The sequence below is a fragment of the Mustela erminea genome, chromosome 11 (assembly GCF_009829155.1).
Source record: "Mustela erminea isolate mMusErm1 chromosome 11, mMusErm1.Pri, whole genome shotgun sequence".
In the NCBI taxonomy this organism is placed as follows: Eukaryota; Metazoa; Chordata; class Mammalia; order Carnivora; family Mustelidae; genus Mustela; species Mustela erminea.
Window position 1 is genome coordinate 1,285,840 of NC_045624.1, and position 26,341 is coordinate 1,312,180.

General features: G+C 60.4%; 1 protein-coding gene across 3 annotated transcripts in view; it reads right to left on the minus strand.

The window, feature by feature from the left end:
* Positions 1–3,793: 3,793 nt before the first annotated feature.
* Positions 3,794–26,341, minus strand: part of DNAJB6 (DnaJ heat shock protein family (Hsp40) member B6) — a 61,279-nt gene continuing 38,731 nt past the window's right edge. For all 3 annotated transcript variants that reach the window (XM_032304270.1, XM_032304268.1, XM_032304269.1), the window contains 4 exons: positions 25,139–25,280; positions 24,596–24,666; positions 10,337–10,552; positions 3,794–4,547 (listed from right to left, as the gene is read on the minus strand). In XM_032304270.1, coding sequence (XP_032160161.1) covers positions 4,465–4,547; positions 10,337–10,552; positions 24,596–24,666; positions 25,139–25,280 — 512 coding nt within the window. In that variant the 3' untranslated portion in view covers positions 3,794–4,464. The remainder of the gene's footprint in view (positions 4,548–10,336; positions 10,553–24,595; positions 24,667–25,138; positions 25,281–26,341) is intronic.

A 26,341-nucleotide genomic window follows, 5' to 3' on the forward strand; every position in this document is an offset into this window, starting at 1 on the left:
GTCATGATTGTGGTAGGCTGCTGGGACGGAGCCCCGCACCCGCACGCTGCGCAGCGGAGCCTGCTTCTCCTCCCACCCCCTACTTGTGCTCCTCGCTCACTGTGTCTGTCAAATAAATAAAATCTTAAAAAAAAAAAAAAGAGGTGTGCGTTTCAGTGTCCTGGGATGGGGCTCCAACGGCTGGAACACGAGAAAGATCTTAGAATCTCTAAGTTCATTAGGGGACTGGAAAGAGATAGCATTTGACCACTGTGCTGTCCTCGGAGGGAGCGCGCGCGCCAAGTGGGTATTGGAGGAGCCCTGGGAAGGAAAGACGCATTCCTCAGGCTTTTGCGTTCCAGACACAGAGCAGACCCGGGAAAAAATCGTCTTTCCAGCATCCCAGCCCAGAAAGCAGACAGAGAGCACAACGGAGATGCAGCCTACAATGTCTGGGGTCTACTCGGTGAGAGCAGGACAGCCAGATCCCACGTGGCCCAGCTCTGTGGATGCTGAGAAATGCACATGACCTCCTGGAATCTGGGCTCTCCTTTGTAAAGGGACAGGAGAAAGCCGGGCAGCCTCGGGGCTCCCTAACCATAAGGCTCCCTGAGAAACCTGGTGTCACAGCCCACACAGCTTCCCAGGAGGAGACGCGCCACCCTCTCCAGGCCGCCCAGGCTGCTGCTCTGGGATCAGAGGCAAGAACGGAAACACGGGGAGGTGGCACCCCCAGGGGCAGGCGGGGGCCGGCCCGACACCCCCCACCCCAACCCGGGCTCCATCAGGCTGAGGAGAAATGTCCCCAAACCAGGCCGTGGACAGGAAGAAGTCCCGGTTCTCGGTCAGCCCAGCCCCATCCTTCCAGACCCAGACAGCTGACCGCCACCCCATCAATCACACTCCCTCTCGGCAACGGGCAAGATTCATGGTCCCGTGTCAACTGGGGCCGCCCCGGGTCACCATGTAATGGCTCGTCGGTCAAAGAAACAATAGTTTTCATGCCATAAACACTGAATTCCATTTGTTCACTAAGAGCAAATGCTGTTGATCAAGCGAAACCTATAAAAACCCCAGAGACAAAGGCAAAGAATTAAGGCTGACAGGCCGCGATTAGCCTGTCCACGGCCGGATGAGGGCGCAGCAGGTGACGCGAGGGCCAGGCGGCGGGGCCGGAGCCAGAAAAACCGCCTGTCCCTCCTGACAGCCGCTGTCCGGGTGGCGTCTGGGAGAGGACCCGCTGCTGCCTCGGGGCCCCCAGAAGAACGGACCCGGTGGGTCTGGGACAGAACGTGTCTGGGACAGGATGCCCTGACTTGTGACACGAGGCTGGAGCCGACTGTGGGGTGGACAGCGACGGTGCGAGGCTCTCTCGGAGAAGCCGTGATCGGGGCACGGTCAAGCGGATGGCCCTCTGCGAAGGGTGCCGAGTTGGGCTGCAGTGAAACCCGGACCCGTGACAAGGAGAGCAGGGCAGCTGCCTTAGCGTCCAGCCACGCCGAGGTCAGCCCGCACGCCGCCCCCGCAGGGCGTCTTCGGCAGGCACAGCGCTGGGAGGCGGCTCCTGGCTGCCGCCCCTAACATTCAGCTGAGAATCGTGTGGGGCACACACGGGGAAGGACGAGCAGAGAACGTGGGGCCCAGCTGGCGCCCCAGATGCAGGCAAGAAGAGGGCACTTGGGGGGGACCCATGGGGCAGGGTCGGTAGGAGCCGGAGGGACACACAGGAAACAGATCCAAACCATGGGAACCTGGGACGGGGCCGCGAGCCTGGCATTGCTGCAGGGCCCAGACGGCCCATCGTGGTGCCTATAGGAGCACCCAGCATCGGCAGCTCCTTGCATGACCGACCGTCTGAGCCCAGCCTCACTCTCACCCAGCAAGACGGGAACCGGGCACAGGAAGCAGGTGCCCAGTGGGTGCGGGGGGCCAGGGGACCCTCGGAGCAGCGAGCAGACAGAAGGTTCTGCACCTGAGCCTCCGTCGTGCTCGGCGGGAAGAGGCCACGTCAGGAGTCCTGGGCATGTGATTATTAACATCGTGCCCCCCACCAGATGGTACCGTGTCACACTCCTGGCTCCGTCACTGCCCTACTGCTCTGGGGACCGGGTGCCAACATGCAGGACCCCCGGGCGCCGTCATAAAATATCCTGCAAATGCACAAGGGTCTCAGAACCATGTGTGGAAGCATCTGTTCAGCGCAAGCTCTGCGCCCTCTCCTCCTAACGCTGGGTCGAGCTGGTGTGGCACTTGGCCCTGGGTGTGTAAGGGGAAGTTCCTCGTGGCACACCACCCCCCAAACCAGTCCCACAAGCTGTCCCCAAAAAGCGGGCCCCTCAGCGTGAGGACACTGCGGGTGGAGGCGGGGGGTGTCCTGCCCTCCGCCACCCTCGATGTCTGCTGAGCGCCCGGGAAGCCCCTCCAAGAGGCCACCAGGCATCAGAGCCCTACGAGAGCTGTCCGCTGAGAACTGGCCCCAGGACCCCAGGCCTCTGCACAGGAGCCCACCTGGAGCAGGGTGTGAGCTCACGTGCTCTTCCGTACAAGCCACGGGACCTCAGTGAGCCGTCTGCCCAGCACCAGGCCTGAGGGCTGCCCGCCTCCGGGGCCTGTGAGGCCCAGGGGCCCCCGAGCTGGACGGAAGTCAGTTCCAGGTGTGGCTCGAAGACACCGTCCCACAGATGTCATGTCCCGACATGACTGGCCTCAGAGCACGGTGACGGACCAAGGCTATAAACCTTGCCTCACACCCTCCCCAGGTGCCAACGGCAGATCCCCATGGGCGAGCACCTTACGAACAGCCACAGGCCACACGTCCCCTTGTGAGAGGCTCTAGGTCCTTTGTGGGCCTCTTTATCCCAGAATCGTGTGGTTCACAGCATAGCCCTCGTCACGCCGCGCCCGTGGCCCAGACGGGCAAAACAGCACACGTCCCCCGAGTCCTCTGCTGCCCCCTCCCTGCCAGCCAGCCTCGGTCTCACCCGAGGTCAGCTCAGCGGGAGTGCAGTCCTCACACAAGCCCTCCCCCTACAGTCGTCCCGGACCCGGCCACTCGCCCCAACCCGCACTGGATCGCTCCCGACTGCAGGCTTGAGAGACCAGAACGGTCTTCACCGTTAACGGCTGGTAACGGGGCGCCGTGCAGGCACCAGGAAGGACGTCACGGAGCAGCAGCGCGGTGAGTTTACGTTTTATTTCTGTAGGTAGCACTGAAAACACAGGACACCTCCATAGGCAGGTTTCCCCATAAGCAGTGACCGCCAGTCCACACCTCCGCCCCACAAAGCCAAAGCAAGCCAACCTGCCTGTAACAGTCGTCTTAAATTCAAAGGCTGCACCCGCTGGCGGCCCTCGCACCCATGACGCAGCCACAGACGCGAGTGCCCGGCCCCCCTCGCTCCCACGCAAGCACGATGTGAACACGCCCTCGGGCTGAGGAGGGGCGGCCCGGGCAGGGCGCATTGCAGGGAAGGTGAGGGCTGGGCAGGGTCTGGTCGGGAGCAGAGGGTTAAGCAGCAGCTGATCATGCAAAGACAAGCTCAGGAAACCGCACAGAATCTTGCCAGGAAAAATGTTTGCAAAGGAATCAATGTTTACAGGCGGACACACTCTGTTCAGCCTCCCTGTCCGTACCGGCACGTGAGAGAGAGAAAGAGGTGTGTGTGTGTGTGTGTGTCCGTACCAGCACGTGAGAGAGAGAGAGAGAGAGTGAGTGAGTGAGTGTGTGTGTGTGTGTGTCAACACCTCGTCCGTCCTTCCCCAGCATCACTTAAACTAAGAGCCAGAGATGACATTTACCCAACAAAATTCTGTAGGATCCTGTGCATATGCTAAGAATTAAGGGTCCAAGAAAAAAAAAAAGAAGGGTTTTAGCAAAAATTAAACTGTCTCTGAAGTTAAGTTCAGGCTAGAGACTAGAACTACGGTAAACGGAAGGAATGACTTTATATCTAAAGTGAGTCACCCCAAGGCCCCCATGGGCCAGGCCAGGCCGGCTGCTGAGCTGCTGGAAGGTCTAGCACCCCCCGCCCCCGTCTGAAGGACAGAGCACCGTGTGGCGGTCACCCGATGCACCAGACCGCTCCGCCACCCTGCCCTTCCCTCGCGCTAGCTCCCAGGAATCTGCGGCCAGGAAGGAGGGAAGCCATTCCACGAACACACACTCCGTTCTCTGCCTGTCACACCTCGAGAGCTCTAAGTAGCCCGGCAGCTGGTGGCTGAAAGGCTGAAAAGAAGGAGCTGGGTCCCGAGCCACTCCGGGAAGACGCGATCGGATTTAGTGCTGGGAGAAGCGAGGGCAGTCCGGGCAGGCTCCACACTTGGGCCACCGCCACCCACGACCGTCACTGCCGGCTCCTCCGCGTCCCCGTGCTGAGGAGGTGTGGTCTTGGGACAGAGGCAAAGCAGGTGGCGCTAGCGCGTGCCGCGACCACACAGAGCCGGCCGGGGCACCAGCTCGGGCAGCGAGCGTGGCCGCGCGTCCGTCTAGTGGTGGCCTTTGGTCGACTTCTTCTTCTTGGACTCCTCTCTCTGCTTCTGCTTCTTCCTCTTGCCACCTTCTTTAGATCCTAAGGAAACACGGCTCGTGAAACACTGTGCAGAACAACGGCTGCCTCCCCACTAAGAGGCCGACATGTTTCCAAACACTCCCCCCGCGTTTAGGGGAAAACCCCACAGAGTAAAGTCAGCGTCTTGCTTCTGCCCAGGCCACACCGGGACCTCAGCAGAGGCCCCGGCTGTCTCGTTCCACCCCACAGCGAGCCCTAAGACACGGTTCCAAGAGCGTCCCAGCCACGCAGGGGGCGGGCGTGCGGCCCACGCTCCCCTCTGCCACCCTCCAACCCCACCCCACACCCGCGCGAGACCCTGCGCCCCAACCAATTTGGGCAGACACGGCCCGGGGGACGGGCTCCCTGCAGCCCCGGCCAGGCCGGAGTCCCACCCACGGGGCAGCCCGGCTCTGGGCCACCCATTCCCTCACTTCCTCTGAGGACGAGAACCTTCGGTCTCCCGCGGGCCACGGCTCCACGTACGCGGAGGCGGAGGATCACCTCCTCACCCCTGGAGAGCCCCAGCTCCGGTTCTGCAGAAGTGACTCAAGACCTCGAGCGGATGGGTCTGAACAACACGGCGGCAGAACAGCACAGACGAGCGGCCCACAGGCTGATGCTGGTTTTGGGGAACAACGCTAGATTTCAATGGGCCGGCACCGTGGGCCTGGGCCTCAACGCCCGTGGCCCCTGAACCTGCCAGAAGACCCCCTGAAGGCACTCTCAGGATTTTCAAGGACATGACCACACTGTGGGGCCCCGTCTCCCGTCTGGGACTCAGACGCGGCCCGTCAGCAGACACCACGGGGCACAATACTCGTCCTTCCGCAGAACCGCAACCCCTGGCACGTGGGTCCTCGGTCCGTGAGACGGGGGCCGACAGCCAACGCACGAAGAGCACCCCCCGGACACCTGCCTCCTGCACGCCGAGCGTGGCCTCGGGGTCTTCCACAGGAGGGAGAAGACAGAGCGGCAGGGCACGGGAGAGGGGCGTCCGGGGAGCGGACCAAACAGCCACGATCGGGGCGCGGGGACGGAGAGCCACTGTGCGGCGTCACACAGGGAGGCAGAGCCAGTCCAGGGACACGTCTGTGGGTCCGTTAGCGGACGAGATTACACAAAGGAGGAGCAACAGGGGACACCAGGGTGGCCCGTCCAGTCCCAGGTGGGTCTCCTGTGGAGAAACCTCCGACAGAACCGTTCCCCCGGGGGGCTCGCAGGCCAGCCGTGAGTGGTGCAGGCAACGGCCCGTGGCCCCGAAGGCACACACAGGGAGTGGGGTTCGGAGGCCTCACGAGTGACTGGAGGCTCGACCAAGTGGGGGACGGGGCCCCTGGCTTCGGACTCCCTGCAGGCATCACTTCGCAGAGGGGAGGACGGCCTCCTCTCCCCCAGCAGACTCGACCACATGGACAGTAACCCAAGAAGAAGAAACGCCGGCTGCGCTGTCCCCGCAGCCCGGAAGCTCTGGATGCCCGTCAGAGGGAGGCGAGGAGCCCGTCCCCATCCGCGCGCCCCGTGCCACCTGCGCGTGCTCTACCGGGCTGTCGCTTCCACAACCCAGGACGAGGGAGGCGGCCCCGGAGGAACATGGTGAGGCCGTGGAGCCGGCAGCTGGGGCCCCCGACCCTCACACCAGTCATAAAGTCCTAACACCTGACCCAGAAGGGACCCTGAAGCCCCGGGGCACACGCCGGGCAGGGCTGGGCTCGGTGCTGCCATGTTCCAGCCGCAGCCCCCAGAGGGCACCGGCTACCACTGCACAGGCCCACGTGGGACAGCGACACCTCGCTCCAAGTCCCTATTAACGTGCCCCTCACAAGGCATTTTTAATTGTAGGACGCTATCAGAAGAATAACGTGGAACCAACTAAAGGAATTTCAGCACAGATGACAAGATTCTGGGCCTGTGACCCCACGGACCTGTCCCACCCGGGAGGTGCCTGTCCCGTGCGTCTGGGACCCATGAGGGACACTGGCCAGCCCGAGGCTACGGACAGGCCCAGGGCCTCACGGGCATAAGACCCTGCTCAGGCACTGCCTGCAACCACTCCTTCAAAGACGGGGGCCAGCAGAGCCTCAAGGAGCCCGGGGCTCCCCAGTCACTAGACGCAAGTGCGCAGAGCAGACGAGAACAAGCAGTCCAGCGCACCCGGAGCCGCCTCTGTCTGCATTAGGTGCTGGGAGCCAAGGGCCTGGGGCTCGGAGAGGGCCCGAGGCAGAGGCTCCACAGGGACTGGCTACGGTCCCACTCCCCGGTCCCCACCCCCCACCCCCAACCCCACTCCAAGCCCGCACCTGTGGCCCAACCTCAAGCGGCATCCGAGCCAAGCCCAAACCGTCTGCTCTGAACCCTGCAGGGCAGCCACGAAGCAGCTTTCACCAGCCCCGTCCCCAGGACAAAGCGGCAGCGTGATCATAGGGCAGAGACACAATTCGGATGTTAAGGATCTGAAACCGCAGGACAACGGGACCGCAGCGCAGAGCCTGGACTCCAGGGCCCTGGGACTTCGAGGTCGACGCCAAGGCCAGACAGGTGAGGCAGGTACCGCCGAGCTCCGCGGTAAAGCAGAATCACTGGGGTAGTTCCTTCGAGCATCTGTGTTTGGGGACAATGAGTCCGAGAGAAGGGGCCCTCCTGCCACCTGGCGCAGTTGGTCCGTCCACAGAATGGCCACTCAGATGCCCCGCACGAGTGCCACCCGGCACCCAGGGTCCCACCCGGGGAACCATGTCAAAAGACCGCCACGTGTCTGATGCACCAGTGTCACTGCAGACGCCGACCTCAGACGTCAAAGCCCAGCGACGCAGCCTCCGGGGAGGGAGGCCGGGCAGCCAAGCCCCAGGCAAGGCCCCGCCCCCGGCGGCCTGGCTCATGCGCTTCCCTCCAACCCCCATGCAGGAAAACAAAACAAAGTTCAGGACTCAATTCTAGACTTTTGTTCGTGAATTTTCTTCATGGTGAGTAACTTTAATTTTCCTTCTGAACAATTCCGTGTCCCTGGCTCATGCATTCCAAGCGGGGTCCACACAGGAAAAGCATGACTCCTTCCACAACACGGGACTCAGACCGTGTCCAGGTGACACGCAGCATGCAAGGCTGACAAGCCTCTGTCCCCGGAGGGAAGCTGGCGGACAGGACAGGAGGCTGGGCGCGCAGAGCAACGGCCCAGGGACGGCCACGACAGCTGGGCAAGACCGCGCCACCAGCCACCACCCCGCTGCACCGTGGTCGCCACCCCAGCCTGCCCTGCGCAGACACGGCAGCTCCCTGCGCGGCAGCCCTCGGCCTGCCGCCCCGTGGGAACCCCTCCCAGAAGCAACAAATGCAGCGTCCCCAGCAGAGGCAGGAGAGAGTGCGCCTCCAGCCCAGCAGCATCCCTCCCAGAGCTGCCGGGCCCCCCACGCCCCACGGCCTCCGGCGGGCTCCCAGGGCCCCTCTGTCCGGGAGCCATTCCTGCACCGAGGCGCCCGGGGAACAAGTTCCTGACTGGGTGCTCACCCTGAAGAAGAAATCACCCAAGGCTTGGGAACGTGGCACAAAGCCGCCACGGGACGCGCTAGGCCACACCAGAGCACACAGGCTGTACCGCCTGGGGCTGGCGTCCAGGTGTCCCGAGCCCAGGGCTCATGCGGAGCTCCGGGACGTCCGCCCCCTCACTGCTGGCCGACACCCGCATCTGCAACACGGGACCCCAAGCCGCAGGTCCGCGCAGGGAAGCAAAGCCTCCTGCCGGCGGCAAGGAGCCCGGCGGAGGGACGGTCGGACTACTCCGCACAGCCTTCGCCAGCTCTGTGCCCGACTGCAGTTTTGTGTCACATCCTTTTCTCACTCAGTCTGTGGACCCTTCTTTTGGGACAGCTTAGAAGACAATGTAAGCATCTGGCATGAGCGCACCGTACAACCTGTATGGGGCTCGAGGCTGTAATTTCTTGTGACTTAACCCGACAATCTTTTCAAGACCCCATTACTCATGGTGATTCGACAGCATCAGAAACCACCCCGCCCCCGGAAGGTGCTCTGGCCGCTGCCACCCCACCAGGGAGGGGTTACACTCTGGGAATACAAGGCAAGCCACCAGGTCTCTCCACAGCCCAGGAGAAGGGACTCGACACGACAGGAGTCCACCCCTAGCCTCGTGGGTCTAAGACTTGTGCCAGGGTCAAATCAGTGCTTAGAGGGGGCCTGATGGTACAAATTGACAAAACCATTAGATTTCAGGGAGAAGAATCAAAAACTCTACGATCCCAGGACTCTCCAAGAAGCTCATTCCTTCCGCACTCGGAGATGGAGTCTCGGTTCTAGAACAAACAAGCAGTGTCGCCGGGAAGCATGGGCCTCGTTCTGAACTCAGGAGGTGCCCCTTGGGCCGGCTCTGCTGGGGACAGCACAGCCCCCGTCCTGCCGCGGGAGCCTGGCTATGTGGCGAGGAAGACTACCAGGGGGCCCATCTCTGCACACCTTATTCTTGGGAACGGGGCTAGGCTTATGGCGTCCTTCCAACCAGACAGACAGGGCTCCCTAAATCACCGTCTTAACAGTGACTCGTTCAGGCAAACAGAATCGACAAGCCTGCCCCCTGCCCAAAGACTACCGGTCCCAGGAGCTGACAATTGATCCCAGGAAAATGTCCACACGCCCGTTCAAGGCAGAATGAGCTCTTTCTGAATTCATACAGCCCTTCCGACTCCCTCCAGCTGTCATTCAGTTACACAGGAAAAGGCTAATGTCTCCCATTAGGGGCCATCGGTTTGTGTCGGCCCCGCCCCGGGCGGAGCTGGGAGCCACATGTGTCCCGTGTACACTCCGCTGCGTCTAAGCCCCAGGACACCCACAGTCAAGCGGGTGGCACCTTCCTTCCGTCGTCCTTCACAAAACCCTGAGAAGGACCAGGAGGGGCTGCGAGGCGCCACCTGTCCGACAAAGTTCTGGGGCAGGAAGGGGACAGCTGCGACGGTGTGTTCTGCTGAGGCCCGCACTGAGCCTCGCACGTACCGTCACGTCACCCTAACACAGGGGACCGAAGACGCAGGTCTTCCCTACCACACAGCACACGACGGCCACCGTGCTGCCCCCGTGGCGGCAACAAAGATGGGCATGAATGCGTCACACTGACCAAGAATTCAGACCCCCTGACCCAGGACTTCAGAACACAGGTCCAAGCCACAGCACAGCCGTCCTCTCAGAAATAACCCGGGACCTTCTATGGGAGCTCACTTCAAAGCCCCACTAGGGCTCTATGAGAAATCACAAGCCGAGAAGCCAGAGGAAGGCAGAGCCGGGCTCTGGGGACACAGGTCGTGAACGCCCAGCACGTCCAGGGCGGGACGGAGACGTCTAGCTTCCCCCGGGGAGGCAGGGTGACAGGAGGGCCAGCCAGGGGCTCTGCGGTCTCTGTAACCAAGCGCAGGGGGAGGACAGGGTGAGAAAGCAAAAGCAAGACATTCGCCGAAGGGCGCCCGCAGGCTGCGTGAGCAGCTCGAGCTCAAGCCTAAGCGCAGAGTGACAAAAAGGGACATTTAAGGTAAAAGCAGCACCTGTCATCCTCTGCCCAAGACAACACACTCCATAGCATCGTGGAAGACGGGCACCCCGTTTTAATTGGCGGATCTCACAGGAGGGGAGCTGAGAGCAAGGGGCCTCCTCCCACCACTGTGCTCTGAGCAGCCGCTGGCGCGCCCCCGCCCAGCCTCACCACGCTCAGGTCAGGACACAACAGCACAGGAGCGATTTCGGTCCTCTCTGGTCTCGGGAGGGAGGGGCAGCGTCCCCGCGGGGAAGCTCCGCTTTGGTTTCCCTTTGCACACCTGCAGAGAGCACGGAGGGGTCCCAGGGGCTGCCGGCGGCCCGCTGACTGCCTGGCTCGTCCTCCTCTTCGCGCACGTGCTCAGACTCGGGTTTGGGCAGGGAGGCCGGCCTGTGAGACCTCGACGACGGGCCGCTGGTGCTGGCGGGCTGGGCGGGCAGCGCGCTCTGGCCTCTGCGCCGGCACTCCTCCAGGAGCGCGTTCTCATCGGCCACACCTGCAAGCACAGGACGGGGCGGGCATCAGCTCACGGCTCCTCTCTGCACCTGTCCTGGGGCCCCCACGCTTCTGCAGAAGAGAGACGCTGAGTCCACCACCTAGGCTATCCGGGCCTGACCTTAACCCGGGGGGGGGGGGGGGATGGGCAGGCTCAGGGCACACCAGCAACTTCACACGTTGTCAGGAGAGCACACGGCCTACTGAAAGCCAGTGGGGGTCAGACTTTCCACGAAGATCAACCCAATGGTTAGCACCCTGCTAGGAAAAGGCTCCAGATGCAGCCTCCCGTCCCGTTGCCGGGCAGTCTGGATTCTAGAACCTGTCCCTCTAAGGGGAGGAGAGGTCCGCTGGCCGGGAGGTGGGACCTCACGGCCTGTTTCCCTGCCCGCAGAGAGCCGAGGCCGGGACTGCACAGATCGTCTGTCACCCCAGAGACACGTCCGAGGTGGGACCGTCCTCACTGCTTGGAAAGGTGTGTGTCTACTTGTTGTAGAAACAGAAAGCGGTTTCGCACGTTAGACACGATAAGTAAAATCAGAAAACAAGCTGTAATGACCACTGAAAGATCTCGGATTTCGTTCTCTGAAGGCTCTCGATGGCCAGACGCGCAGCTTAAGGAAGGTGCCCTCTGAGTCTGCAGATGACGCTGCCACTCGCCCCCATCCCCGGGAACAAGCCCGGGGAGGCCAGGCCGCTCCCTGAGCCTTGCAGTTGCTCTGCCCCGTACAGGGAGGGGGGCATCTACCACAAGGGAAGCAAGCATCACCGGATGGCCAGACAGCCCACGCATAGAACCAGAGCCCCACGGAAAGGCCACCGTCTTCCTGGCGCGACCTCCAAGCGCACAGGTCTCGGCACGCTCGGCCTGTCAGAGCAGCACCGGCTCCACTTCCCAAGACACAGCGCGTCGGGCCGTCCGCACGTTTCCCGGGCCAGGTGCGGGCACACGCTCATTCACAGCAGGGCCCCAGCTCGGCACTGGGAAGAGCGCGCCCGCCTCCGTTCCTCCAGAGCCTGCAGAAGCCCTTCTCCCGGATCAGCTTCGGAGCCTCCAGCTCCGGCCCCCGAGCCCTGGTATGACCTTTGCCCTCATACAGGAGCACCGGCCACTGCAGTCAGGGCCACGCTGGAGGCGGCGAACCCACACCAGGAAGAGAAATTATTAGAGAAACAGGAAGTCTTGGGGCAGCCTGCAACACGCAGTTGTCATGGCGGGTTTCCCAGCGTGGTGAGTCTGAAAATCCCCCCAGCTCTGGACGCAACACGGGCGCTCCACGTGTTCTGGCCTTCGGACCCCCGGCCCCGCAGTGAGGCCTGGCCACGAGCCCCCATCCAGTTCTGCCCCACATCCGCCCACACGCCCCACCTGCCAGCCGAGATCATGTGTCAGCTCTGGGGTTGTTTACGCAGGCAGACCTTCACGGAGGGAGGGAATTGCCCGGCAGCCCAGGAGGGGCCTGGGCAGACATCTCTGGGGAGGGCCTCTGACCCGCTGCAGGCGACTCAGACTCAAACCTGAGCTGGTGACTGAGTCAGAGGACTAAGAGGACAGGGACGCCCGGACCTGGCAGTCACGTCACTCTGGGGTGGGCGCCTCAGCCAAGGGCCACCCTGCGTCTGCAGCAGGAAGGCAGTCAGCGGGGACCCTAGAACAGAGCCAAGATCGAGGCTGGGGGAGCACTCGGGGAGCCCACCGCTTCAGGGGTCTGTGGCCTGCTACGAGGCATCGTGTTGTTTGGGGCAAGTACAACAGAAGTATGGCTCCCAGATACATGGCAAAGGCCCCAGGGAGTGGGTGACAGGGGTCCCTGCTGGCCGGGGATGTGACTTCAAAGCCTGAATTTGCAGTGGCCGGGGGAGAGGGCAGGGAGCCAGGACCTCAGTGGCCGCGGGCACCCCGCTGCCAGCCACACACAGGGAGGGGCCTGTGGCCGGGGCACCAGAGCACTGGCCGGCGGGGTGGCCCAGACACCAGGACCAGCTCTGTGCCCTGAGCGTTCCAAGGGCCCTGCTCAGCCCGCTCTCCACCTGGGAAGGAAGCTGGGCCCCAGAAGGAAAACGGGCCGCCCCTCCCAGTCCCCCAGTGTCACACCTTGTGATCAACCGTGGGACTGAAGAACACGTCAGCCCGAGTTCAGAACATGGTCCGGACCTCCCCGTAAGTGCCGGGCCTCGTAGGCGTCCGGCCCGGACGTGGCAGGGGCACCAGGACGGGAGCACATGGGGGGAGTCACGCCCACCCCCGCTTACTTACCGCACCTAGGGGTCCTCGGATCCGAGGCGCTCCCTGCCCGCCACTCCAGCGCCCGTCAGAGAAGAGGTGGCCTCCCTGTCGCCTCCACAAGCACCTGCAGCCACGGCCACCCAGGACCCCCCCAGGGAGGCGGCGGCGGCAGATCAGGGCGCAGACCGCCGGCCTTGCTTCCGTCATCCGAGGTGGAAGGCCGCCACAGGGCTGCACAAGCCACCGTCCAGGGAAGCAGCGCCAGGCCTGGGCCATCCCGCCTGCACCCAGGCCTCTCTGCGCTAAACCCACCGCGCTCCCCAGGCCCAGACAGGCACGCGTCACGTTCTGGGTTTGCTGTGTGGTTAGAATCCCGAAGTCTCTAAGATGTTAAGCTCGAGGACGAGTCTGGGACACTCGGAATACGGAGAGACAGACAACACGTGCACGCTGCAGGCTTCCATGCCCTCCACAAACGTGGGGGAAGGAGCCACGTCTCCCACGTCTCTTGGATCCGGACATGCACAGAGCGCAGGAGGCAAGCACGTCACTGACTGCAGGAGGGCACGGGAAGCCGGGGTCCCGCGGGGCGACCCAAGCCCAGCCACCAGCTCCGGACAGAGGTCGGCGTCTATCTCCCGTGCTCCCCAGCAAATCCTAGTGCCGCTGCGCTCAGGCCTCATGCCCACGAGGCTCCTTCCCTCGAGCCCCACTGCGCGGGCCCTGCAGCGACCATCAGCGCGTGATCGGGGTGGGCGGCCAGGGCCGAGAGCTCGGCTGTCGGGTCCACAGCGACCCTGTCATGAACAGTGCTCAGGCGTGCAGCTTAGCACCTACTGTCCCACACGTCACTGTCTTCCCGGCCCCACAGCCAACCCTGACAGAGGACACAGTGACCTTTATGCTCCCCCAGGCCCATCACTTCACCAGGAGCTCCTGAGGTCTTCGGGTCTGGAGCAAGGACCGTCATGTCACTGACCCCACAAAATTCCCACAAGACCGGACAGTGTCTCAAACACCAGGAAAAATGATTTAGAGATAGGAGATAAAGGAAAGAAATGAGAAGCAAGATTAAATCACGGTCTTACCCAAATCCTCGCTGGAAACCATCTGCAAGGGCTCAGTCCCACGGACCCGATCAAGCACTCACTGGGCCCACTCCGAGCGCACCAAGCTCACAGGCCCGACAGGTCTGTGAAACCAGGAGGCCACCATCTCCCTGTCGGGGGCATGTACACCTCGAGACTGAGGAAGGGGATACAAGTGCTGGTCTGAAGAAGGACGGTGCTCCCCGGACCGGACCCTTCAGAGCCCCGCACAGTGCCCGCCCTCCCGCCGCAGAGCCCACAGCACCGGCGGGGGCTCTGGTCCCTGCAGAGGGGCGGGAAGTCCCCCAGGCTGAGTGCCCCTCGCCGCGGCAGACCCAGAGGCATGGGGACGGGGGGAGGCGAGGGAGGAGCGTCTGGAAGGACACCCCGTGCCCCGTACGAGAATGGACTGGGCTACAAAGGGGCAGGTCAGGCCCCCACTGCTCCCACCTTGTAGCAACACACAGGGAGCTTCTGAGGGTCCGTGCTGCAGCGACAGACCCGGCTTTACCTCCGCTGAGCTTCGAAGCAGTCCTGTTCACCGTCCCAAGCACCGACGGCGGCACCGGCCACCACGCCTGGGCCAGAGCACGCCCGCCCCCCACCCCCCCTCCAGAGCGTCTGTTCTGGCCTCGGTTCCGACGGAAGCCCAGGGACACAGGAGAGCAGGCCTGATTCCCTGCTGGGCGCTCGGGGGCGGCGGGCAGCATGCGCCTGGGCAAGCCCACCCGCGGGCAACTTGCGAATGCACGGGGGCCCCGGTGGCACGGACGACTTTCTGAACAAAAGCCAGCCCGACGACATCCTCCGTACGTCACCCCCAGACCCAACGCCACACTTGCGGAAAGCCACGTTTTATTTCTTTGCTTCAACGGGTTTCTCCAGATGTTCTGTCCCTCGTGAAGCACCAGACCCTCCCCTCCCGTGGCGCGCAGCACGCGGCAGCCAAGTTCCGTGGACTGGTTTGTACCGGACGACGCGCACACCAAGTACCTGGAGAACAGTAAGCCGCACCGAGCTCCGTGACCCACGCGCAAAGGACTATGTCGCTGTGATTTCCGCCGCCTCTTCTCGTGCGCATGAATAAGCTTCCTGCTGCTGACGAGAGTCCGAGCACCGTTTTCATTTGAAAAACTAAAGACGCCTGAACTGGTCCTGCCCCTAGCACCAAGTTACAAGATTTAAAAACAGACGTGCTCTGCCAGGCTCCCGAGCCAAAGCGCACTGAAGTCACCAGGAAGCTATGACAGGAATGCTCCGCGGCGGCCCGGCCCCGGCCCCGGCCCCCTCTGGCACCTCGCTGTTCTCCCCAAACAGAGCCCAGACACAGTCCGGCTTGATGACATGCAAATGAAAACAATCCTCCAGAAATAACAGCATCACTGTTCCCCAAATAAGTACAATCCAAAAGGCCTCGGTCGTGACTGCTTTTCCACGGCAGGGGCACGGGCAAGGCAGGGGCCACACTCACTGAAACCAGGAGTATTCCCACCCAGAGGGAGTGGACACAAACATCCAAAAACGCACCCCGGCCCGTCGGAAGATTCAGTCAAACCTCAGGGCCTGGCCTGTGCCGCTGCAGGAGACCAGTGCGGGACGCACGCGGACAGGACACGGCACCACCACGAGGTCAGTGCCACCCACGTCAGGCTCGGCCAGGGCACGGCCAACAGCAAGTGGGGCAAGGAGAGACGTGAGAACAGCACAGGGAGCGGCACAGACCGGGACAGGCCTGGGACGGAGGACACAGTGGCCACGGGCCGGCCTGGGACAGGAACAGGAAACAGACGCGTCACAGAGCCTCAGATGTCTCCTCAACCGAGGGGGTCGGAGCACGCGTCTCAACAAGGACTCAGTCCCGGCCAGCAAATGGTGGACACGTGACTCTGGGACACACAAGCGGGACCGGGCAGGCAGACCAGCGCGCCTGCTCGCTAGGGGGGGCAAGGACTAGTTCTCCGAGTAATCAGACACCAGGAAAGCACACCATGGCCAATCACCTGAAGGGAAACCAAGTCACAGGAGGGCCCAGGCCCCGGCAGGGAGGGGCTGTAGTGCTCGGAGCAGAACATGGAACCCAGATCTGGGGTGAAGGCCAGCGAGAGCGTGGAGTTTGCCACCTGGGCCGCGGGGCACGTGACCCACACGAGGGGCCACAACGGAGCAGCCTGCAAGGAAGCTGCACCCCGAGGCCCGGCGCTGCCGGCTCCCCCCAGTACTTCGGCTGAAGCCAAGGCCAGAAGGCGCCAGAAGGCGCCGCACCGCACCTCCTCAGTGTGGCCGCCCCACACGACCACCTGCTCCGCAGCCGGGCCTGGCCCACGGCGCCTCTCCCGTGGCTAGCGGGCAGGCGTGGGTCCACGACGGGCCTCTGTTAAGACCTCAAAGCTCCCGTGTGGCGTCGACCGTGTGGTGTTCGAGGCCGCACAGCGGGCAGACACCTGAAAAACGCGGGGGCGGCCACAGATGCTTCCCGAAAGCACAAGGGCTTCCCAGGGAGACCCCACACGCACAGCTTCTGGGACAAACCCTGCGGAGCGGCTGGGGGCAGGGGCGGGGGGTGGGACGGGGCTGGATCCCACTTACCCCACAGCCCCGGCAGAATGTGTCACAGCAGCAGTGAAGCCAGCAGGACCGGGAACACCGAGCCCTCCGCTGGGATTATCCTGTCACCGCACCTTGTGGCAGCCACCGGCTGGCTGGAGGGCGATCCTGAGCCGGAAACGGAAGACAGCAGAGGATCGCGAGCTAGGGCTTCACACACTCGTCTGTGGCCGGCCTTCCTGGATCCATCCAGAATCACTGGGCCTCCCTCCACAGAGCTGGGCCCGTCCTGGGACAAGGGGTCACGTTTGAAACCCTTACCGTAGGACGCTGCCGAGCCCTGCGTCCAACCCAATGGCAGAAGACGGAGGACCGGGTCAGGAAGAGAACGGTGCAGGGAGGCGGCGGCCACCTGCGTGCCGCCCTCCACCCCCGAGGACCCTGCAGCGATCCTGCCGGAGGTCTCAGGGTCATACAGCCCTATTCCTGCTGCAGCAGAGCCTCGGGAAGACAGGACCAGCGTGGGCATGGCAGGCGGGGGTGTCCCCTGAACTGGGAAAGGAGCCCTTGGGCCCCAAGCGTGCTGCTGGGCCTGCTTGCTGGCCCTACAGTCCTCAGTAAGCACCGCTCTGAAGCAGGACCTCCCGGAGACGGGACAGGTGATATAACTGGCACTGACTGAAACAAACCTTGACCAGGCTCGTCATAAAGCAGAATAAACATTCTATTTCTGCAGGTTCACATACTCACATAATCTGATTTTTCCAGTCTCCTCTCAGTTACTCTACCCTCTGTGAAATCCTGGTATCCGTTAAATCTTTCAGAAATCTGTTTCAGATGAAGGTATGTGCCCAGGAACTGCTACAGCTGTTTTACTCAGCAAGACACACCGGGGGTGACCCGGGGACTGTACCCCCGCCCGAGGAAAGGGCACACAGCGCCAGGAGGTGCCTCCCGTGCGCCATGGCTGCGCCAGGGGGCCCGACGAGGCCCAGGCCTGCGTCTGCTCAATGCCAGCGGTGAACACGACCCGTCAGCAACACTGCCCTGACCCTCTCTTTAAAAGGAAATTTAAATAAACAAAACCAGGGGACATCTTCATGTTAAAACGCAGTGACACAGAGAACCACAATGGACATTAGAGCCTCTGTCAGCGTGCACAGCACGTGAAGGTGCTTCTGCCCTGCCCGAGTCAGCCCCAGACCAGCTGCTCAGGAAGCGGAGCGCTTCAACTCCACGGCCAACCCCGGTGTGGACAGTGGGAAGGCACCAGCTGGTCGACGGAGAGCTCTAGCGAGGTAAGGGCCAAGGAAGTCTTTCTTTAAAAGTCTGTCCTTGGGTGCCTGGGTGGCTCAGCCCGTTAAGCATCAGCCTTCGGCTCAGGTCATGATCCCAGGGTCCTAGGATCGAGCCCCACGTTGGGCTCCCGGCTCAGGAGGGATAAAACAAAATCTTTGAAAAAAATAAAAGATTGATACTATTTAAAAAAGAGTAAGCCAAGGGGCGCCTAGGTGGTTCAGGCAAGGTTAAGTGTCTGCCTTCGGCTCGGGTCGTAATCTCAGGGTCCTGGGATCGAGCCCCACACTGGGCTCCCTGCTCGGTGGGGAATCTGGACTCCCCCTGCCCTCCCCCCATGCTCCTGCTCTCTAATAAAAATCTTAAAAAAAAAAAAAACTTCTCTCCCTCCTTCTGCCCTCCCCACTGCATCTAACAAAAACAGAAACAGAGTGAACCAAGAATACACTGAAGCCACTGGACAAGACGGCAATGTAAAACTTACTTTCTCACTCGGGTGGGACAGTAAAGGAAAATTAATGAAGGAAATCAGACAGGGGTGGGCACCTGAGCAGACTGTGCCTTTCATTTCCAAGCCCTTAGGAGCACCCAGACAGGGTTGGGAACAAGGTGCCCTTTCCAGTGATCCGGCATAAAGTAAGGCCAAAAGACGAGGCGTCCCAGAACAGCTGTGCGTCTACCGGGAGCGCACACGAGGAAATGGAGGCGCCTCTGGGAGAAAGCGGCTGTCAGCAGAAACGCTCCACGAAAGTTAGAGGGACAAAAAGACCTGAACAGCGGTGTGAGAGAGTAAGAAAATGAGAGAAAACTCGTCTGTGGAAGATGTAAGCTATCAAACCGAAGGTCAAACCCGAGCCGCCTTTCGGGACAAGGTATGAAGACGCGCACACAGGATGCCTGGTGTGGACCCTCCGACAGTCCGCAGGCCGTGGCTCAGGGGAAGACGAGGGGAGACGGGCGAGACACTGGAGCCCAGGTTCACCTCCTCCAGCTCCGGGTCGCAGGTGCGCGTCCTGGCACCCTACCAGGCACCCCGCAGGCTCAGGCAAGTGGTCATCTGCTCCGGCTGCGGGCTGGTCAGCAGCACATTCCTACCATCAGGGACAGGCAGAGCGGCCCGCAGCCTGGCTTTGTGAGGCCCTCGGCACCCCCCACCGCCAGCTCGGGGCCAAAGGGGGCGAGCTCGCCGAGGCGGCAGCTGAGGGAGAAGGCAACGGAACACCCGTGTTCTGCCGGCCCGACTCTGCGAGGACCTCTGCTCACGTGCGCGTGAGTGTGTGGTGCACAGGGTATCGGGTGTTCCCAACACGACGGCACACACCATCAGTGCCGGAAAACACTGGTCCTTAATGTCCTCTTAGGGGACAGGCTGGGAAGTGACGGAGAGAAGTGTTCAGGGCGCCGGCGCCAGCAGCGCAGACAGAGCTTTAGCACAGACCCCGCCAGGGACAGCGCGAGAATTCGTCCACTGTTCCAGTTTGATGAACAGAGAAAGGGAAGGCAAAGTGAGACAGAAACAGAGGAGACCAACAGTAAGAGAACCTTAAGTCTTGGGAACGCACTGAGGGTTGCGGGCCCAGAGGGGGTGGCGGATGGGGTAACCGGGTGGTAAAGCAGGGCCCGGCAGGTGAGGAGAATAGGACTCATGAGTCCCTAAACTCTACCCCTGAAACCAGGAATATATATGTTCACTAACGGAATTTAAATAAAGAATTTAAAAATGAAAAAACTGTTCGGGAAAGAAACACAACCGATGACTCAGTACGTACGTGAAGAGTCATCTATGACCAGGAAGGCTGGCATACGTACACTCAGAAACAATCATTAACTCTATTAGGTAAGAAACAAAACGGGGGAAACGCCTGAGAAACAAGCCCCCCACAGGCACCAGACTACACAACCGCAGTGTCGCCGCGTGCCTGCAGGAGGGCAGAGCGACGGTGCCGGGAGCCACGCTCCTGCGCGGGCCGCCCTTCCCAGCAGCACGTCGGGCTGCCTCTGGCAAAGACCGCGTCCACCCAACGCGCTACGATCCACTGCCCCCGCCGCACCAGCTCCGGGGCGAGGGCCCGCGTGGGGCACAGGGTCACCCGCCGTAACATGGTCTTCCCCAAGCGGCAGAACAAAGGCGCCGTCCCAACCCTGGCGGCATCTCAGCTCCGAGCTCCCTCGGCGAGGCTCCCTGCCACTCGCGCACAAAGGCCTATGTCCGGGGTCTTCCTACCCACGTGTGGAACACTTTCAGCATCGGGATGTTGTCCCCGGCGGTCAGCAAGGGGGGCGGGGGGGAAGGGGCATGACGGCAGGTCACTCCTCCCTCACACGCCTCAATCCCGTACGGAATACACTGCCGTTTCCTAGACTCTGAAACTGACCCTTTACGGCTCAGGGGTCCACCCAGCAGAGAAATGTTCAACCAAGACGTAGCCCCAAGCCTGCCACACCACACCTCGAGATTACTTGGCATGAAGGAGCGCATACGGTGCTGTCCCAGACGAACAAGGACGGCCAGAGAGGGACAGCCCCTGCCATGCCGGGCTGCTTCCTCAAGCACCAGCGCCAGCAGCGGTGCCACCCAAAGGGCCTCTAGTCCTGGACGCGTGCACTCGGAAGAGAGTCCTCCGTTTTCTAAATGCTCAGACACGAGGGCAAAGACCAATCGTCCCCTGGGGGCTCCCCTGTGAACGATTCATCCACCCAGGGAGTCTGAGATTGCCTGACCACAGAGACAAGAAAAAGTATGTGCCACCCAAGGGCAAACCGCGAGCTCATGGGCCTCTTGGTGCCCACGTCCGCCTCTGCCCCAGCGAGTGAGACTCTGAAGTCCCAGTTAGTCCTGGTCTCTGCACATCAGGGACCACTATGACCAACGTTTCTGATACGGTTAAGAACTGTTCTACCTTCCCTCCTTGACCCTCTCGATGTCAAGATGTAGGAACTAATTTAGCCAAAAGGAAAAGCATCTGGCCTCTCACCATCCCAACTGTGAACCATACTTACAACCGAGGTCTACGTCTAATTAGCGCAACCCGCTACAGCTCAAGGAACCACGGCATCCTCACAGCTGACCAAGCAACAACAGAAAGGTCCCCGTATGACCAGACTGGGAAATGTATCTAAAATCAAAACAGAGGGGCGCCCGGGGGGCTCAGTGGGTTAAGCCTCTGCCTTCGGCTCAGGTCATGATCCCCGGGTCCTGGGATCAGCCCGGCATCGGGGTCTCTGCTAGGCAGGGCGCCTGCTTCCTCCTCTCTGCCTGCCTCTCTGCCTACTTGTGATGTCTGTCAAATAAACAAATACAATAAAATCAAAGCAGAAGCCCTGCACAGCCCATACAGACAGGAGATGGAGGTGAAGAAAAATGAAGGTCTGCGTCTCCTGAAGGCCTTGCATCGCTTACCTGCCCGACACACAGTGACTGACCAGACACACACACGAGCTGGTTAGCAGAACCTCATTTTTTTTTTTTTAATAAAATGTAAGCCACTGGGTCATAGAGGTCAACCCCTCCTGACCACACAGCATCAAGTGTTCAATTTACTAAGAAATTCTTGCCTGAAAACCACCAGAGAAGGTAGCCAGTACCTCCAGGCCATACCGAACATGCTGAAGGCTGCCTTTCGCCACCACCAAGAAGCAACACGGCCGATTACAAACGGCTGCTGGGTTCTCCGAAAATACAAATACTTTCAGTAACTAGTACTGCTTCGAAGGAAACGGAGGCCAGCAGTCCCTGAAGCGGGCATGACAGCGAGGAGCCACGTAACCAAGGAGAAAGTTTAAACCTTTAGGAGACCCTTAACAGAAATGACAAATGACTGGAAAGATGCTGTCTCATCTCCCCTGGAGCTTGGCCACTCTGTAAGGATCAGACTTCCGGGGTGCCCGGGTGGCTCAGTCCAGCACCTGCCCGGGACTGAGCCCTGTGTTGGGCTCCTGCTCCGTGGAGAGCCTACTTCTCCCTCTGTGTGCTTCTCTCCTGCCTGTGTGCTTTCTTTCCAATACATGGATAGAATTTTTTTTTAAGGGGAGGGTGGGTAGACTTCAGCAGACTAGGTACACAGATTCTAGTAACTTCAATAAACCTAAAGCTAACTGCACGGACTTCTACAATTTGCCCTTCAAGGAAAGTCAAAAGGGGGAGAAAGACAAATGACCATTCACGCGGCCACGAGCCTCGTCATCGTCCTCGTCATAATTACTGAGTTTCCAAACTCGCCTCTGGGTCCTCTGAGCGGCGAAGGACAACAGCGAGGGGAAGCCAAGTCCATCGGAGCTCGATCGGACGGACGGAGGGAGCGCCACAGGTACCGGGAGAAGAGCAGCACGACACGCATCAGGACCGCGCCGTCCCGTCGCCCGTGACTGTAAAGACTTCCGCCCCGAAACAGAGCTACACAGCACCAAGCGGGCAGGACCAGCGGTGCACACGATGCACTCGGAGCACAGGCAAGTCAGTGCAGGTGCCCCATGGCCTGTTCCCAAAAGTCCCCGAAGCTACAGAAACACCGAAGCGCGTGGAGACCGACCAGCAGACGGAGCCCGCACTACAAGCTTGGCGGGCACGTCTTCTGGCACGTCCTCGCGTGAGCACCACTGCCACGTGCGCAGGGCCGTGGGGCGTCTTCCCAGGCTCGAAGAGACGACTTCACGTCCTCAGTGCCACGAAGTTGCCCACCCCGCTCCCGGATTCACAAAATGAACCTCGCTCTCCGCGCCACCAGTGCAGAACCAACGCTGTGCTCCCCACTGCCGATGAACAGCACTGCCCAGCTCGGCAGGAAGGCCCTGCAAGTCCGAGACCTCCTGCCTGTACCATGCATGGTGGGAAGAGCTGACTGCAGGAGGTGCACCCAACAGTCTCGGCCACCCTCAAAGGTCCGCAGACATGAAGCCACGGCTCGAGCGCGACACGCGCCCCAGGAAGCTCTAACAGATTAGCCAGGACGTCTCGTCAGGAGCCCGATGTCCCCATGAGCCCCTCACCCCACCCACCTCTAATGACAACTGTCAGTGCCACGTCTGTTTCTCCGAACAGAGAAACCATCCACCCTAACAGCCTAAACCGAAATGGGCTCTCTGGTGTCCCAATTTCAGTCTGTGAACTCACAAGCGTCCTCTCGGTGTGACGCCTCTCCGTGCCTCTCTTCTGCAGACGCTTCAGCACTTTGCACGGCTTCCCTCAGTTCAGCGGTCTGTAAGAACTGACACGAAGGGGCGCCGGGGTGCCTCAGTCGATTAAGCAGCCGCCATCAGCTCAGGTCATGCTCCCAGGGTCCTGGGATCGAGTCCTGCGCTGGGCTTCCTGTTTAGAGGGGGGGAGGGGGGCCCTGCTTCCCCTCCCTCTGCCTGCTGCTTCCCCTTGCTGGTACTCATCTCTGTCAAACAAAAATCTTTAAAAAAAAAAAAAAAGTAAGAATTTACACTACATTTTGCCCTTTTTTTTATATTTTCTGTGGGATTTTCTATAACACTGTTTTCAACAAACACAGGTTTGACTCTGTAAAGACTCTAGGATATTTGGGCAATTCCCAGATGCCTTCCAACTGGGCCTGCACAGACCGAACCTTGTGTGTCATGAAGGACTACCCCTGTGGTCCTCCTGTCTTTCCGGCAAAACCCTATGCTTACCCCAACGCAGCTGAGTGGGGGGCGTTCAAACGCAAGCATGTCCAGTGTAACATCCCTGTGGCTGGAATCCCAGTCGTCACTGCTGACTGCGGCAGCTCTGACACGGCCAAGAACAAAGTCGACCTGCGGTTTTGTCCACATTCACGTCTCCGTCACCCCATGACCTTGCCAGGCACGTCACGTCTTGACGTGGTCGGCATGAAGCGTACGCTAGAGAACTAAAACCTACTTGGAAAGAATGAGAAAGCTGCAGTGCTGTTCCTTCCTTCCCCATAAAAAAGCCTCACCACAGGAGAGGCTTCAGGGAACGGCTCGTCCTTACAGGAGACACAGAGGACAATCCCCACCCCCGACAACACGGAGAAGACGGGCGCAGGTCGCGCGCACCCGCGTCCGCCGCAAGGAACAGATCTGCGGAGGACGAAGGGACACCGGAGGCCCAGGCACGAAAATCATACACGGACACAAGAAGGCTGCAGGCCCCACTCAGGAAAGAATGCACCAAACACATTTGCATTTATTTTTTTTTTTTTAAAGCAAATGACAAAGACCCAGTTTACCAGCTTTACTTTAACCTAAGCTTAACATTACATATTTAAACAATTGTCAAATCTTACTAAGTTGCCAGCATTCATGCACAACTAGAAAACATCCTCAATTTATTATTAAACGAGAAATGTATCACCATTAATGCATTAATATCTCTCACTACTAAATACTGAGAAGAACTGAAATTATTTTTGTGGAAGATTCATCCTGGCAATGTTAACTTCACAGCAGGCTGACTCTAGCGGCTCACGTTTCAAACACAATGGGAAGCAGGTCCGTGCTGGTGTTAGTGTACGAAAGAGTCACGGCCGCCTTGGATTACGTTTAATAAAAAAGCAAAGTGCATACAGAGATTTACAACAATTTTAAAGACAAGAAAACAAAATAAAAACAAAACGAAACAGAACCAAAAACAAAACAAAACAGAACAAAAAAAACAAAAAACAAAAAAACCACCAAAAACAGAAACCCCCAAACAATGGTCCTATTATATGGTCCCAACAAGAAACTCAAAGGTCTAGGACAAACAGGGCTCCGGCGAGCTGTGTATAAATACTTTAGACTAGGTACATTATACTGAAAGTGGAGTTCGTTTGAAATCTTCCCAAAAAAGCGCTTGTGCCGGTCCTCGGCGGCGCCGTTACCGCGCGCGCTCCGGCCGCGCGCGGGCCCGGTTACTTGTTATCCAAGCGCAGCAGCTGCTCCTTACCATTTATCGTTAAGGACTTTAACTGGCCGTTCTCTTCAACTTCTACTCTCTCTTCACCGTTCTCCACAATTCTGAAAGATAAAATGCACCGCAGACCTCTTTTTAGACTCCATACACGGAACGTTACCTATTTTAAAATGGTGGCATTCCCACCGGCCCACAGGAAACCGCTCCTGCTGAAGGCTAAGAACCCAGGGGGAGCAACCGACTGACGACGGTTCTTCCCTAAAGCGCACTCTGCCCGACAGACAGAGCTGCGTCCCCAGCACGGCCCGGGAGCCCGCGCCCTCTGCAAGTACGGACGGCCTGCGGCTTTCGCCCTCCAACGGCGCGCTCCAGCTGCGCGGCCACTACGCGTCACACGCTCTGAACGTGGCTCCACACAGAGGCCACCTCCACCGCAGGATCACTAAGCAGCCGTGCAGAGGGAAAGCTCGGACTCGGACACAGGAGGCCCCCGGTGTCCGCGCTGACCGCACGGCACGCTCCAAGCGCCGCCGAAGACACGCGGCACCACTTTAGAAGCCCACATAAGCACCTTACCTCTTTGTAGTGATTTTCCTGCCGTTGACCATTTTTGTAGAAGTCGATATGGACTTGAAGTTGCCCATCCCACTACCGCCAAACGCCGCCGACGAGAACGAGGTGAGGCCCCCGTGCCCCGCGGGCGCGAAGGAAGGAAACCCTGCGGGAAAACGGATGATCAGGGCCGGCCTGTCGGCTCCGGTGCAGGCAGGTGCGAGTAACAGGAGAACCAGGAGATCGGACCAAACCAAGGAGCGCTGCCTGCACAGAGCGTTCCCAGAACCACGAGGACCAGGGGGACGGGCACGTGCGCCTCTGGAGGCCGGGGGCCCAACAGGCGCCCCCCTTCTCCCACGCGGTCTCCTCTCCCCTCCCCCACCAGCACTCTGCTGCGCGCTTTGGCGGCTCACCCTGGCGACCGCCGGCCGGCCACCACCACGACCACGCTGGAGCAGGAGGCCGGGGGCCTGGGGAGGCCGCAGGAGCAGCGCGGCTTCGCCAGCGCAGGACGCCCCAGCCGACCTGCTTCCCTTCTCCTCGCAGAGACCGCGAAGGGGTAAACCTCTGAGTTTACAGAGCACAATTTTAGCTGCGAACACTTACTGGGAAAGTACGGACCCACATAATTCACTTGGGCACAACGTTCTCAATCACGGCGATCACACCAGAGGCCAGAAAGCCCTGACCTCCTCAAGTCCCACAAGAGCAAACCGATCTCTGAAGCAGACCGGCGTGTTTCCGGAGCTTATTTCCACTTGTCCGTCTTGAAGACGTTCACGCCAGGGCAAATCCCCAGCCCCCTGCACAGGAGACTCTGCAGGGCTGCTACAGGGTCTGCATCCACACGTGGCAGAAAAACACACATTTCTTCAGTGAAGCACCGTTTGGTTGACGTATTCAACGGGTTTTCTCGGACTCTCCCTCGAGTCTCAGCAAACTCACCGGCAGGGCACTGCGTGGTCCCGCAGGCAAGGGTGTGCGGCAGCCCTGAACGTCCACACGCCATTGAACCCGCGTTCGCCTGCGCTGTGCTGGCAGCACGTGGGACAGGAAGGCGGCCCAGCGGCAGGCTGCAGGGTGGTGCCCCCAACAAGCCTGGCCAACGCCTACCACGCAGCAATTCACACAGAAGTCAGAGCACCCGGAGATACAAGAGCAACTCTGTTAAGGGGAGCTATACGAACTTCAAAGAAAAAATCCTTATTTTTCAGGTAAAATACG